The 16,596-nt window shown below is 47.7% G+C and overlaps 1 protein-coding gene across 3 annotated transcripts in view; it reads left to right on the forward strand.

Annotated features, from left to right (window-relative positions):
• Positions 1-16,596, forward strand: part of CDK12 (cyclin dependent kinase 12) — a 246,187-nt gene that overhangs the window by 154,760 nt on the left and 74,831 nt on the right. For all 3 annotated transcript variants that reach the window (XM_030220778.1, XM_030220776.1, XM_030220777.1), the window contains exons 12-13: positions 11,960-12,171; positions 15,589-16,029. In XM_030220778.1, the coding sequence (XP_030076638.1) occupies positions 11,960-12,171; positions 15,589-16,029 (653 nt within the window). The remainder of the gene's footprint in view (positions 1-11,959; positions 12,172-15,588; positions 16,030-16,596) is intronic.

Genomic DNA, 16,596 nt, shown 5'->3' on the forward strand with positions numbered 1-16,596 from the left:
CAGTTCTATCAGTACTCTAAGATGAATACCATCCAGTCCAGGAGATTTGCTACTCTTCAGTTTGCTGAACTGCCCCATTACGTCCTCCAGGTTTACCGTGAAGTCAGTAAGTTTCTCCGACTCGTCTGCTTGAAATATCATTTCCGACACCGGTATCCCACCCAAATCTTCCTCAGTGAAGACCGAAGCAAAGAATTCATTCAATCTCTCCGCTACGTTTTTGTCTTCCTTGATCGCCCCTTTTACCCCTCGGTCATCCAGCGGCCCAACCGATTCTTTTGCCGGCTGCCTGCTTTTAATATCCCGAAAAATTTTTTTACTATGTTCTTTTGTCTCTAATGCTATCTTTTTTTCGTAATCCCTCTTGGCCTTTATCTGCGCCTTGCATTTGCTTTGACACTCCTTATGCTGCTTCTTGTTATTTTCAGACGGTTCCTTCTTCCACTTTCTAAAGGCATTTCTTTAAGCCTTAATAGCTTCCTTCACCTCAGTTTTCAACCAAGCCAGCTGTCTTTTGAAGTTCCGTCTTTCTTTTCTAATTAGTGGAATATGTTTGGTCTGGGCCTCCAGGATGGTATTTTTGAATAGCGTCCATGCCTGTTGTACAGTTTTTACCCTCTCAGTTGTCCCCCTAAGTTTTTTTTTTCCACCGTTCTTCTCATTTTATCATAATCTCCTTTTTTCAAGTTAAATGCTAATGTATTTGACTTCCTGTACTTCAAGGTTGATATTAAAACTGATCATATTATGATCACTGTTATCAAGCGGCCCCAGTACCATAACGTCCCTCACCAGATCATGCGCTCCACTAAGGACCAAGTCTAGAATTTTTCCTTCTTTCGTCGGCTCCTGCACCAGCTGCTCCATAAAGCTGTCCTTGATTTCATCAAGGAATTGTACCTTTCTAACGTGTCCCGATGATACATTTACCCAGTCTATATTTGGATAATTGAAGTCACCCATTATTATCACATTGCCGATTTTGTTTGCGTCTCTGATTTCGTTTATCATTTCTGAGTCTACCTGCTCATCCTGGCGAGGCGGACGGTAGTAAACTTCTATCACCGTCCTTTTCTCTTTTATACATGGAATGTCAACCCACAATGATTCAAAGGTGTGATTTGTGTCCTGCCAAATTTGTAATCTATCTGAGTCAAGGCTGTCGTTAATATACAATGCTACCCTTCCACCAGTCCGGTCCACCCTATCACTACGATATACTTTGTACCCCTGTATGACAGTGTCCCACTGGTTATCCTCCTTCCACCAGGTCTCAGTAATGCCTATTATATCCAATTTTTCATTTAGTGCAATATATTCCACTCCCATCATATTTCTTAGACTCCTAGCATTTACATATAGACATTTCAGAGTATGTTTGTTGTTCCTATTTGCATGATGCTTAGTACTGGACACTACTGATTTGCCATCTTTTGTATGATCTTTAGTTGTATTTAAGGGCACCTGGCCTACCACGGTATGTTGTGCAACCTCACTATCCAGAAACCCTATCTTCCCTGTTTGTGAGGTATCTTTGCAAGATACCTTATCCCGAACCATGCGCTTTTGAGCGCCTGTCGGCCTTCCCCTCATTTCTAGTTTAAAAGCTGCTCTATCTCCTTTTTAAATGCCGACGCCAGCAGCCTGGTCCCACCCTGGTTAAGGTGGAGCCCATCCTTTCGGAATAGGTTCCCCCTTCCCCAGAACGTTGCCCAGTTCCTAACAAATCTAAAACCCTCCTCCCTGCACCATCATCTCATCCACGCATTGAGACTCTGGAGTTCTGCCTGTCTCTTGGGCCCTGCACGTGGAACAGGTAGCATTTCAGAAAATGCTACCCTAGAGTATCTGGATTTCAGCTGTTTGCCTAATCATCGACCTACCACTGAATCTTCCCTATGATAAAGGATTACGGATTGCAAGGTCTGGATCTTTCTCTCTATCTAACCATTTGGCTCTTGAGATTTCATACCTGAGACAAAAAGTTGTGGTATTCTTGTATCCCACCAACTCTCACTTGAAAAGCGGTTCAAAGCAGTTTACAACAAATTAATAATAAGAAAGATAACTGAAGCAAAGTAAAACATAAAAGAAATTAGCATAAAATTAAAATTTAGGACAGAAAACGCTTACATAAATCTTGAGATTTTTGTGAAATTGAAGGTAACCAGAAGAGTTTCTAAGAGCCATAGGTAAAGATTGTAAGCTCTTTGAGCAGGGACCGTCTTTCTTCTATGTTTGTGCAGCGCTGCGTATGCCTTGTAGCGCTATAGAAATGCTAAATAGTAGTAGTAGTAGTAGTAGAGAGCCAGAACTGATGGGCATAAAAACAAAAAGATTCCAATATTTTCCAATACCAACTAAAGATGGTAATATTAAGCAAAACGGATCTGTAAATCATGAAGAACCCTTGTATAAGAAGGAAAGAGAGAGAATTTTAAAAATATTCTGGAGAGGAGCCATCAAATAACTTAAATATCAAGCATGCTATTTTAAAAAGTGCCCTAATGTGGGCAGGAAGCCAGTGTAGAGATACAAGTGGAGAAGTGGCACTATCATGCCTCTTAAGGTCTAAAATCAACTTAGTTGCTGTATTCTGCAGCAACTGAAGTTTAGAGCGCAACTTAGCAAAAATAGGTACATATAAAGCGTTATAATCCAAATGATTTAGGATGCATGATTTTTTGTATCAGTATATAAAAATGAGATCTGTCGAAATAATGTCTAATGCATTGTAACTGTCATAATTTGAAAATCACTGTATGTTATTTATTTGAGGTTCTAACAAAAGGGAAGAATCCAAAATAATTCCCAAGTTCTTCGAAGAAGAATCAAATTTCAGACTTAGATTTTTTGACACATTAATAGTCAGGAATAGGATAACCCTTTCAAGTTATCTATAATTTTGTTTTATCAGTATTCAGCTTGAAACCATGAATGGGAACTATGATATTGAATTATGTCTATGCATTTAGCTACATTAGATGTCATATCAGACCAATTCGTGTCAGCAGGAACAAAGAGCAACATATTGTCTGCACAAGAGTAAAAAAATAAACTCCCAAAGAAAAGCCATAATCCATATTAGACATATATATTAAAATCTGTGATAAATGCGAGCCTTGTACCCAAGTATCAGAAAAGTTACCTTTCATGATAACTGAGTACTGTCTATTGATCACAAATTCTTTAAATCAAACTATACCAGAAATACCAGTTGAGTTTAATTTAAACAACTGTCATGTCTGAGGCATATTTTCAAAGCACTTAGCCTTCCAAAGTTCCATAGAAACCTATGGAACTTTGGAAGGCTAAGTGCTTTGAAAATATGCCTCTAAATGTCATGATCCACTGTATCAAACACTGCAGTCAGATTGAATTGCAGCAAAACCATAGATTTGCCTTTTGCCATTAATGACTTCTTATCAGATGCCAAAGCCAAGAGAACAAAGTACAGATTCAGTACTATGAAATTTTCTGAACCCAAAGTGCCGAAAACTAAAACAAGAGAATCTCAGAAGGAGTCAAAACTATTTTTTAACCAGGAAGGAAAGGTCCACCTCTGTATATCAGAGCAGGGTTCTCAACCCAGTTCACGGGACACATCTAGTCAGTCAGGTTTTCAGGATACCCTCAATAAATATGCATGAGATACATTTGCATGCACTACTTTTATGTAGATGTATCGCGCGCATATTCATTGTGGATATCCAGAAAATCTGACTAGCTAGATGTGTGCCAAGGACTGAGTTGAGAACCCCTGCACTAGAGTGTGGTGTACATTTGAGTCATGTTGCGCAGCTGGATTGGTCTCTGCCGTGATCACATTTTGACATTTTTTCAGGATGGTCTCCAGAAAGGATGGGCTCTTAACTTCTTAAAGGTTCAGGTTGTGGCTTTGCATGTTTTCCAGGAAAGTTGGAGAAGTCTTTAGCTTCTCATCCTGATGTAGTCTATTTCCTGAAGGGAGTCTATCTTCTGAGGTTGCCACTATGGTCCTCACACCCAGATTGGAATTTAAATCTAGTTCCTAGGGCTTTGAGACTTCCTCCTTTTGAGGCTCTGAGAAGAGCAGTGCTTAAAGACATCACATGTAAGTCTGTTTTCCTTTAACTTATGTCTTCAGGGCACAGAGTTTTAATGCAAGTATTATCATTTAGGTATCCTTTTCTAGAAGCTGGTGTTTGTCAGGTGGTACCTGCCTTTCTTCAGAAAGTGGTCTCTCCCTTTCATGTGAACTAGTTGCTGGTTCTGCCTTTATTTAGAAGGGAATAATGTGGGGGACAAATTTAAAAATCCATCGAGTACTTATGAGATTTTGGAAATACCCAATGAATTTAGAGTTTTGAATAGGTTTGTGCTATTTGGATGAATTGGGATTCAGTAGCCTCTAAGGTTACTATTTCTCAATGGCTGGATGAAACTTAATTCTTCAGCTTATATTTTCAAAGGTAAACAACCTCCTAAAGGTTTGAGAGCTCATTCCACTAGAGGAATGGTGACTTAGTGATCAGAATTCCATTCGGTGGCACTGAGTAATATTTGCAGAGTGGTGACATGCACTTCGCTGCATATATTTTCTAAGCACTAGAGGTTGGATGTGGTTGTAAGAGCAGAAGCTACATTTGGAACAGGGATTGCAGAATCCCTCCCATCCTAAGGATTGCTTTGCTACATCCCATTTGTTCTGGACTGGTCTGATGAAGATAAGGAGAAATTAAGACTTACATGCTAATTTTCTTTTCTTGAGTCTTGCCAGACTTGTCAGATTTCTACCTTATTCAGCTATTTGTTTTTGTTAGCAGTTGTTTTCTTGCTATTTCAGTTTTGCAGTTTTACGGCTTCCTTCTCCAATAGCAAAGTTTACACCCATGGTTTAAAAAAAAAGTGAAATAGGATGTGCTTAATGCAGATTTACACAAACTGGCATATTAGCTGGATTGCTTAGCTATTCAAAATACTAAATACTTAATGCTACATGGTGCTCTTATGGGGGTGAAGCTTGCAGGTCTTTCTCTGTCTCCATCCACTGGTAGATGGGCATAACCCACTGGTTCTGGACTGGTCTGGTGAAGCTCAAGGAAAGAAAATTAGTAGATAAGCTTAAAGTTCTCTTCAGTTGTTGAATTCTCCCAGGACTCTCCAGTTCCCAACAAACTCCTCTCACTCTTTTCTGTTGAATACCTCACAAAGCAGGATTGAACTTGGATGTTACAGGTGCCTTCTCCGAGGACAAGCAGGCTGCTTGTTCTCACTGATTGGTGACGTCCACGGCAGCCCCTCCAATCGGAACACTTTCTAGCAAAGTCCTTTGCTAGTCCTCGCGCGCCGATGCGCACCGCGCATGCGCGGCCGTCTTCCCGCCCGAACGGGCTCGTGCCGGCCAGTCTTTTTTTGTCCGCGCTCGGTACGGTCGTGTTTCGCCGTTCGCGCCCCGAAAGTTGACCTCGCGCGTCGTTTTTCGACTTCGCTTTAAAAAAAAAAAAAAAAAAAGTGTGTTGGAGGGAGACCTTTTCGGTCTGCTCCCTTCCTGTACTTGTAGTTTTGCCCCGGTAAGTTTTCTTTCGTCGTCGGGGTAGGCCCTATTTAGGCCTCGGTTCAAAGTTTTCTTCCCCCTCTTTTTGTGGTACCATTTTCGCCATTTCGAGTTTTGATCTCGCCGGCGCGATTTTTCCGCCCATGACATCGAAGTCTTCCAGCGGCTTCAAGAAGTGCACCCAGTGCGCCCGGGTAATCTCGCTCACTGACAGGCACGCATCGTGTCTTCAGTGTCTGGGGGCTGGGCACCGCCCGCAGGCCTGTAGTCTGTGTTCTCTTTTGCAAAAGCGGACTCAGGTAGCGAGATTAGCCCAGTGGAACGTTTTGTTCTCGGGCTCTTCGTCGGCATCGGCACCGGGAGTATCGACTGCTTCAACGTCGTCGGCGCCCGGACCTTCATCTTCGCCCCCGATTGCATCGAGGCATCGGCCCTCTGCATCGGGGCGACATCGGAGGGCTGCGTCGGTGGTATCGAGACCTCCTCGTCTGCTGATGTCGTCGGACGGTGGTGCTTCGTCTGGAGTGCAGGTGAGGGCTGTCCATTCCCCTGCTGGTGGCGGTGAGCCTTCGGGTGGGTCTCCCCCTACCCTGAGGGCTCCTGCGGTACAGCCCCCCCGAGACCGACCTCCTTCGGCCTCAGCCCCGAGGAAGAGACGGCTGGATTCTACGTCCTCGTCGGTGCCGGGAAGCTCCGGTGACATGCTTCATCCCAAAAAGTCGAAGAAGCATCGTCACCGGTCCCCTTCCCGTGTCGGCATCGAGAGCTCTGGGTCGCCGAGGGAGTCGGCACCCAGTAGGCATCGGCACCGAGAGGACCGCTCGCCCTCTGTTCAAGAGGTGTCGGTGTGCTCCCCTTTGGACAGCCCGGAACAGCCTCCATGCCCGGAACAGGTTCTGACATCGACTCCTGCATCGGCTTCCATGTCTTTTTCCACAGCCGCTCTGCACGAGAGCCTCCGGGCCGTTCTCCCAGAGATCCTGGGAGAGCTGTTGCGCCCTACCCCTCCGGTACCGGGGGTGCTTGCGCCACCGGTACCGTCGAGCGAGGTGCGGGCTGGCCCATTGCCCGGGGTGAGGTCTCCGACATCGGTGCCGCTTGCGGTACCGAATGCAGTAGCCTCCCAGGAAGGCTCCCCGACTACGTCGGCGGAGGGAGCTTCGCCGGTGCGGGTGAGGGAGTCTACCTCTCGACGCTCCCACCGTGGCCGTGGTTCCACGGAGTCGAGCCGGGCACGGCTGCAGACACAGGTCTGTGAACTTGTGTCTGACACCGATGGTGAGGCCTCGTGGGAAGAGGAAGAAGACATCAGATATTTCTCTGACGAGGAGTCTGAGGGTCTTCCTTCTGATCCCACTCCCTCTCCTGAAAGACAGCTTTCTCCTCCCGAGAGCCTGTCTTTCGCTTCCTTTGTCCGGGAGATGTCTACGGCCATCCCCTTCCCGGTGGTTGTGGAGGACGAGCCCAGGGCTGAAATGTTTGAGCTCCTGGACTATCCTTCTCCACCTAAGGAAGCGTCCACAGTACCCATGCACCATGTCTTCAAAAAGACATTGCTGGCGAACTGGACCAAGCCTCTAAGTAATCCCCACATTCCCAAGAAGATTGAGTCCCAGTACCGGATCCATGGGGACCCAGAGCTGATGCGCACTCAGTTGCCTCATGACTCTGGAGTTGTGGATTTGGCCCTAAAGAAGGCCAAGAGTTCTAGGGAGCATGCTTCGGCGCCCCCGGGCAAGGACTCTAGAACCTTGGACTCCTTTGGGAGGAAGGTCTACCATTCTTCTATGCTCGTGGCCAAAATTCAGTCCTACCAGCTCTACATGAGCATACACATGCGGAACAATGTGCGGCAGTTGGCGGGCTTGGTGGACAAGCTCCCCCCTGAGCAAGCCAAGCCATTTCAGGAGGTGGTCAGGCAGCTGAAGGCGTGCAGAAAATTCCTGGCCATAGGGGGTGTATGACACCTTTGATGTTGCGTCCAGGGCCGCTGCTCAAGGTGTGGTGATGCGCAGACTCTCATGGCTGCGTGCCTCCGACCTGAAGAATAGAATCCAGCAGCGGATTACGAACTCGCCTTGCCGTGCGGATAATATTTTTGGAGAGAAAGTCGAGCAGGTGGTAGAGCAGCTCCACCAGCGGGACACCGCTTTCGACAAGTTCTCCCGCCAGCAGCCTTCAGCCTCTACCTCTACAGGTAGAAGATTTTTTTGGGGAAGGAAGACTGTTCCCTACTCTTCTGGCAAGCGTAGGTACAATCCTCCTTCTCGACAGCCTGCGGCCCAGGCTAAGCCCCAGCGCGCTCGCTCTCGTCAGCAGCGTGCGACTCAGCAAGGCCCCTCGGCTGCCCAGCAAAAGCAAGGGACGAGCTTTTGACTGGCTCCAGCAGAGCATAGCCGACATCCAAGTGTCAGTGCCGGGCGATCTGCCAGTCGGAGGGAGGTTAAAAGCTTTTCACCAAAGGTGGCCTCTCATAACCTCCGATCAGTGGGTTCTCCAAATAGTCCGGCAAGGATACACCCTCAATTTGGCCTCAAAACCTCCAAATTGTCCACCGGGAGCTCAGTCTTACAGCTTCCAACACAAGCAGGTACTTGCAGAGGAACTCTCCGCCCTTCTCAGCGCCAATGCGGTCGAGCCCGTGCCATCCGGGCAAGAAGGGCTGGGATTCTATTCCAGGTACTTCCTTGTGGAAAAGAAAACAGGGGGTATGCGTCCCATCCTAGACCTAAGGGCCCTGAACAAGTATCTGGTCAAAGAAAAGTTCAGGATGCTTTCCCTGGGCACCCTTCTCCCCATGATTCAGGAAAACGATTGGCTATGCTCTCTGGACTTGAAGGACGCCTACACACACATCCCGATACTGCCAACTCACAGACAGTATCTGCGATTTCAGCTGGGCACACGTCACTTCCAGTACTGTGTGCTATCCTTTGGGCTCGCCTCTGCGCCCAGAGTGTTCACGAAGTGCTTGGCTGTAGTAGCAGCGGCACTTCGCAGACTGGGGGTACACGTGTTCCCATATCTCGACGATTGGCTGGTGAAGAACACAACCGAGGCAGGAGCCTTGCAGTCCATGCAGATGACTATTCGCCTCCTGGAGCTACTGGGGTTTGTGATAAATTATCCAAAGTCCCATCTTCTCCCAGTGCAGAAACTCGAATTCATAGGAGCTCTGCTGGATTCTCGGACGGCTCGCGCCTATCTCCCAGAGACGAGAGCCAACAACTTGTTGTCCCTCGTCTCGCGGGTGCGAGCGTCCTAGCAGATCACAGCTCGGCAGATGTTGAGATTGCTGGGCCACATGGCCTCCACAGTTCATGTGACTCCCATGGCCCGCCTTCACATGAGATCTGCTCAATGGACCCTAGCTTCCCAGTGGTTTCAGGCTGCTGGGGATCTAGAAGACGTGATCCACCTGTCCACGAGTTTTCTCATATCCCTGTATTGGTGGACGATTTGGTCCAATTTGACTCTGGGACGTCCTTTCCAAATTCCTCAGCCACAAAAAGTGCTGACCACGGATGCGTCTCTCCTGGGGTGGGGGGCTCATGTCGATGGGCTCCACACCCAAGGAAGCTGGTCCCTCCAGGAACGCGATCTGCAGATCAATCTTCTGGAGTTACGAGCGATCTGGAACGCTCTGAAGGCTTTCAGAGATCGGCTGTCCCACCAAATTATCCAAATTCAGACAGACAACCAGGTTGCCATGTATTACATCAACAAGCAGGGGGGCACCGGATCTCGCCCCCTGTGTCAGGAAGCCGTCAGCATGTGGCTCTGGGCTCGCCGTCACGGCATGGTGCTCCAAGCCACATATCTGGCAGGCGTAAACAACAGTCTGGCCGACAGATTGAGCAGGATTATGCAACCTCACGAGTGGTCGCTCAATTCCAGGGTAGTGTGACAGATCTTCCAGGTGTGGGGCACCCCCTTGGTAGATCTCTTCGCATCTCGAGCCAACCACAAAGTTCCTCAGTTCTGTTCCAGGCTTCAGGCCCACGGCAGACTGGCATCAGATGCCTTCCTCCTGGACTGGGGGGAGGGTCTGCTGTATGCTTATCCTCCCATACCTCTGGTGGGGAAAACTTTGTTGAAACTCAAGCAAGACAGAGGCACCATGATTCTGATTGCTCCTTTTTGGCCGCGTCAGATCTGGTTCCCTCTTCTTCTGGAGTTGTCCTCCGAAGAACCGTGGAGATTGGAGTGTTTTCCGACCCTCATCACACAGGACGAAGGGGCGCTTCTGCATCCCAACCTCCGGTCCCTGGCTCTCACGGCCTGGATGTTGAGAGCGTAGACTTTGCCTCTTTGGGTCTGTCAGAGGGTGTCTCCCGCATCTTGCTTGCTTCCAGGAAAGATTCCACTAAGAGGAGTTACTTCTTTCTATGGAGGAGGTTTGCCGTCTGGTGTGACAGCAAGGCCCTAGATCCTCGCTCTTGTCCTACACAGACCCTGCTTGAATACCTTCTGCACTTGTCTGAGTCTGGTCTCAAGACCAACTCTGTAAGGGTTCACCTTAGTGCAATCGGTGCATACCATTACCGTGTGGAAGGTAAGCCGATCTACTACTACTACTACTTAACATTTCTAGAGCGCTACTAGGGTTACGCAGCGCTGTACAATTTAACAAAGAGAGACAGTCCCTGCTCAAAGAGCTTACAGGACAGCCTTTAGTTGTTCGCTTCATGAGAGGTTTGCTTTTGTCAAAGCCCCCTGTCAAGCCTCCTACAGTGTCATGGGATCTCAATGTCGTTCTCACCCAGCTGATGAAACCTCCCTTTGAGCCACTGAATTCCTGCCATCTGAAGTACTTGACCTGGAAGGTCATTTTCTTGGTGGCAGTTACTTCAGCTCGTCAGTGAGCTTCAGGCCCTGGTAGCCCAGGCCCCTTACACCAAATTTCATCATAACAGAGTAGTCCTCCGCACTCACCCTAAGTTGTTGCCAAAGGTTGTGTCGGAGTTCCATCTGAACCAGTCAATTGTCTTGCCAACATTCTTTCCCCGTCCTCATTCCTGCCCTGCTGAACGTCAGCTGCACACATTGGACTGCAAGAGAGCATTGGCCTTCTATCTGGAGCGGACACAGCCCAACAGACAGTCCGCCCAATTGTTTGTTTCTTTTGATCCCAACAGGAGGGGAGTGGCTGTGGGAAAACGCACCATATCCAATTGGCTAGCAGATTGCATTTTCTTCACTTACGCCCAGGCTGGGCTGGCTCTTGAGGGTCATGTCACGGCTCATAATGTTAGAGCCATGGCAGCGTCGGTAGCCCACTTGAAGTCAGCCACTATTGAAGAGATTTGCAAAGCTGCGACGTGGTCATCTGTCCACACATTCACATCTCATTACTGCCTGCAGCAGGATACCCGACGCGACAGTCGGTTCGGGCAGTCAGTGCTTCAGAATCTGTTCGGGGTTTAGAATCCAACTCCACCCCCCTAGGCCCATGTTTGTTCTGTTCCAGGCTGCACTCTCAGTTAGTTGGTAAATTTTTTAGGTCAATCTCAGTTATGTCCTCGCCGTTGCAAGGCCCAATTGACCATGGTTGTTGTTTTGAGTGAGCCTGGGGGCTAGGGATACCCCATCAGTGAGAACAAGCAGCCTGCTTGTCCTCGGAGAAAGCGAATGCTACATACCTGTAGAAGGTATTCTCTGAGGACAGCAGGCTGATTGTTCTCACAAACCCGCCCGCCTCCCCTTTGGAGTTGTGTCTTCCCTTCTCTTTGTCTTGCTACATATGAGACTGGCCGGCAAGAGCCGGTTCGGGCGGGAAGACGGCCGCGCATGCGCGGTGCGCATCGGCGCGTGAGGACTAGCAAAGGACTTTGCTAGAAAGTGTTCCGATTGGAGGGGCTGCCGTGGACGTCACCCATCAGTGAGAACAATCAGCCTGCTGTCCTCGGAGAATACCTTCTACAGGTATGTAGCATTCGCTTTACGCTCCTTGCTCTGGCTTAAGGGATATCTCCGTTTCCAGAACTAGTGCATCTGTTGCTCTCTCGTACTACAGGGCTGCTTAACATGTCTGTACCAGTACACCACTGGTTCTAAGGAGAAACAGCCAGATCACACTGTCAGGGAAGTTCAGAAGCCTAAGCAACCCCTGTCACTTCTCACTACTTCTTTATTCTGGTAACTGCAAGGTACAAACGTTACATACAGGTCACAATACATTAGAGGTTTCTGCCATCCAAGTTAAGCAAAGTCTTTGTGGTCTGTGCACTTAAAATCCATTCCGCTTTATATTCAAATGTATCCCATTGAAACTGGCACAAAAAGAATGCATCACAAGTCCGTGGCAAAGCCAGAGTAACTTTACAGGCACAACTTGTACTTTATCCCCAAAACGTGCTCCTGTATTTGCTAATGCTTCATAATTACATAACTGCTGTCTTGTTAACATCTTTCCCTTTTTAGCCTTCCCCACTGGCAGGATTGCCATGAGTTGTGGAGCAAAAAACGCCGGAGGCAGCGACAAAGTGGAATAGCCATCGAGGAACCTCCTTTAGTTAAGGTTTCGCGGAAAGAAGCCACCTCAATGACAAGCACAGATGTGACGAAGAACAGCAGCCCACTTCAGCAGCCTCTAGTGCAGGTGAAGGCAGAGACCTCTGTCACAGAGCTGGAAGGTGAGTGTGATGTCATCAGACATGGTCTCTTTCCTTAATCACTGCTTTCACAGGTTCGTTTCTTCCAGGTACACTCCGAATCTGACCCGATACTCCTGACTGCTGATTGGATTTAGATCCTCCTACAAAAAGCTTTGGTTATTAGATGTCCTTGATGATGAGCCATAGGCAGGGGTGGACTGAGAGTAGTCTGGGGCCCCCACCCGGCCGCTGCCTGATGCCCCCCCTACCACTGTGCTGCTGTCCCCCCTACCGCTGCAGCCAATGCCCCCGCCATCCCGGTCCTACCTGAAGGGCCCTGGTGGTCTAGTGGTCTCTGTGGGGGGTGAACATATTCTTTCCTGCTCACTGCACTGCCGCTATTCCCCTGCCCGACGCTTTGTTTTCAAAATGGCGGCCGAGACTTCTGTGGTAGTCTCATGGGTCTCAACACCAGATGCAAATTTCAAAAACTGACGTATTTCAATCACTATGCTATAGGTTAACAAATACAAATAAAACAAAAAAAAAATGGAAAATATGATGATACCATTTTATTGGACTAAATACATTTTTCAAAGGTATTCTGTTCTGACATGAGAAAGGAGGGTTGGGTCTCCAAACATTAGTCAAAAATGTATTAAAATTAGTCCAACAAAGATATCACCTTATTTCCATATTCTGTATTTATTAACACAGCTACCATACTACTTTATTCTAAACTGAAAATAAAATTAATTTTTTCCTACCTTTTGTCTGTCCATTTACTTTTTCTAATTGTGTTGGTCCCAGTCTCTTGTTTCTTCTTTCCTCAATCTCTTCTTAACTCTCGCCAGCGTCTGCCCCATTCTCTTCTCCCCTTTCCATCCAGCATCTGCTCCCTCTCTCTCTCTCTCTCTCCCTCTCTACTACTTAACATTTCTAGAGCGCTACTAGGGTTACGCAGCGCTGTACAAAATAAACCAAGAAGGACGGTCCCTGCTCAAAGGAGCTTACAACCTAAAGAACGAAATGTCAAGTTGGGGCAGTCTAGCTTTCCTGGGTAGAGGTGTAGAGGTTAGTTGCCGAAAGCGACATTGAAGAGGTGGGCTTTAAGCAAAGATTTGAAGATGAGCAGGGAGGGGGCCTTGCGTATGGGCTCGGGGAGTTTGTTCCACGCGTGGGGTGAGGCGAGGCAGAAAGGGCGGAGCCTGGAGTTGGCGGTGGTGGAGAAGGGTACTGACAGGAGGGATTTGTCTTGAGAGCGGAGGTTACGGGTAGGAACATAAGGGGAGATGAGGGTTGAGAGGTAGAGAGGGGCTGCAAATCGAGTACATTTGTAGGTTAGTAGCAGAAGCTTGAATTGAATGCGGTACCTGATCGGAAGCCAATGAAGTGACTTGAGGAGAGGGGTGATATGAGTGTATCGGTTCAGGCGGAATATAAGACATGCAGCAGAGTTCTGAACGGACTGAAGAGGGGATAGGTGGGTAAGTGGGAGACCAGTGAGGAGTTGGTTGCAGTAGTCAATGCGAGAGGTAACGAGAGAGTGGATGAGAGTACGGGTGGTCTCCCCCTCTCCATTCAGCGCCTGCCCCCTCTCTCCCCCTTTCCATTCAGCGCCTGCCCCCTCTCTCCCCCTTTCCATTCAGCACCTGCCCCCTCTCTCCCCCTTTCCATTCAGCGCCTGCCCCCTCTCTCCCCCTTTCCATTCAGCGCCTGCCCCCTCTCTCCCCCTTTCTATTCAGCGCCTGCCCCCTCTGTGGCCACCACTGCTGCTGCTCTTTCAGCAGTGGCAGCAAAAACTGTGAAAAACATCGTGGGGCTCCACTGTTCCTACTTGCAGCTGCTGACTGGCTCTGCCCCGGAACAGGAAATTATGCCAGAGGAAGGCGGAACCAGCAGCTGTGAACAGGAAATAAAAAAATTGCCTACCTGTGACGGTAGTTCTCCTTGGACAGATGATCTTGCAGCCACACAAATGAAGTGACTCTCCCGCGACGTCACTGACCCGGACCAATACCAAAGCATTAAGCTTAAAAAGCTATCATAATACGTGTGCGTGCATATTCCCGCTCTAGTCCACACTATATACCATAAGGTAAGAACCACCCCCTTTCAGTTTAATATAATAGCGGCAACTTAAGGGAGGGTTGGGAGGGATTGTGTGCTTGCAAGATCATCTGTCCAAGGAGAACTACCGTTACAGGTAGGCAACTTTTATTTCTCTGTGGACAGAGTATCTTGCAGCCACTCAAATGAAGACTCCCAAGCTACACAGGTAACAGATTAAGAAACATACGTATGTCTGTTGAAAATAACAATAGAAGAAAAAAAAAATAACTGGTACCTGTGTGAGGAGGAGGTGGTAGTTGACGCCTCAGATTACAGAAGAAAGGACAGCATGACCAAAAGATGCAATCAGTAGATGAAGCTGTATCGATGCAATAATGTTTCACAAAAGTGTGCACCATTGACCACGTAGCTGCTCTGCAAATGTCCTGTAAAGAAGTTCTTTGCAAGTGAACCCTTGTGGCCGCCATGGCCCTGAGATTATGAGCTGTGACACGAGGAATATTTGAGTGATTAGATGGCTGTGCAAGGTGTTACAATTTGCAGTCCACTGAGACAGAGTTCCTTTCATCACTGGTTGTGGTTGGAGAGTAGACCGAAGTGACAGAAATAATTGAGAAGGTCTATTCTTGGATTTGGTTCTATCCAGATAAATGGATAGAGCCCTCAGACAGTCTAGAGTGTGAAACCTCTTATGATCCTCTTCAGTGGCGGACATCCGGGCAGAGTCTCTGGGCCCTTGTGCACTGCCCTGTTGTCCAAATGGACAGTCTGCCCCTGGCCATAGGCCAGCGCATGTTCTCTGGAGGTGATTATGAATTGAATTCTGTTATGAAAGGTGTTGTGTATGCTTTGAATCACAATGAGTATGGAATAGGTTTCCTGAACCTTTCTTCCCCAACCAAATGGAAGCTATATCACTTAGTTTGATGAACATGATTTTCTGCAGATCTGTGTTTGTTTTCTTGTTGCATCCTGCTTAGATGGGGGGGGGGGGGTGGGGAGAGGGGTTTGTGTACACTGCAGGCAGGCTGTACCTTTTGTGACATGGGATTCCCAAGGTAGGCTCTTACTTCTCAGGGTGGCTGAATACTCCCATTGTGCTCACACTTTGAAGGGTACATAATGTTAGTTGCATTGAGTTCCAGACATTTTCTGTGGAGAGCAGTGTTCTGTTTCTGCCAAGAGAGATTTTTTTTTTTTCTTGACAAGAAGCTGATAGCAAGTAATGAGAGAGGCTGGATTGGGTAGCCATTTATAAGGTCTTCAATCTATCCTGTTACTGATTGTGATAAAAGTTTGTGTAGTGTGTATCCTGTCTTTTAACAGTGACAGTAAGAAATTACTTTCATAAGCTCTGAGTAATGGTCTTGGTTTCTTTTGCAGGCCTCGGGGACATCACCCAGCAACTGAATCAGAGTGAATTGGCAGTTCTGCTGAATCTGCTCCAGACTCAGACCACTCTGAGCATACCACAGATCTCTCAACTCCTTAATGTGCAGGCTAACCCAGAAATGCAGCAGCAACTAGAGGCACTTCACCAGTCTATTAATGCATTGACAGAAGTAACCACACAGCAGGCAGATTCTGAAAAGCCAGTGATGGCGGAGAAATCCTCCAATGAGCCAGCTGTCACTGGAGACTTAACCACCTCCAGTGTGGCCAGCACTCAGGAAGACATGCAGAGCGTGCTGGCAGTTCTGCTGAGCCAGTTGATCAAGGCCCAGGATACTCCAGCAAACACAGAAGAGAGCAATGGAGAGAGGAGCAGTGGGCCACAGGAGCAGAAGACTCCCACAGTGCTGGAGGAGGAAGAAGAGATCATAGGTAAATAACCATGTGCCTGTAGACACAATGTGCCATCTTTAGCTTGGTGGGGATGGGAAGATAATCTCAGTAGATATGTTTCAGGGAAAGTTTTGTAATGAATTGGTGTAGATGAAAATTATTTAGATTGAAGTTTGTGAAGTTAAAGGCATGGGTAAGAGTGAGCTTTGGAGCACTTAAATGCTACTGGAAATGAGTTTCTGGACATTTGAGGAGCAGCTGACATCTTCCATTTTCTGAAAGGCTCCTGGAGTTGCTAGCCATGTGCAGAATTTAAGAGGTTGCTTGCCAGTTTTTCTTTGCTTCAGCAGCAAAGAGGGCATCAAGACAGAAGTTTAAATCTGGGGACTGGTGATGCATACTAGTGCTGGTAACCTCTCACACAGCACAGGGCTGCAGAATACATAAATCACCCAGCTGTTTAAAAATGCACTTTCCTTAACACCATTCTGAAGTGGGACTTTCTCCTTCACTTCCTGCTCTTCCTCTTAACCTTTTGATGAAATAATAATCATTGTAAAATTCCTACAGGTTCAGACTGCTGTTCAGCTGCAAAAAAATGTTTAG

The sequence above is a fragment of the Microcaecilia unicolor genome, chromosome 12 (genome assembly GCF_901765095.1).
Source record: "Microcaecilia unicolor chromosome 12, aMicUni1.1, whole genome shotgun sequence".
NCBI lineage: Eukaryota > Metazoa > Chordata > Amphibia > Gymnophiona > Siphonopidae > Microcaecilia > Microcaecilia unicolor.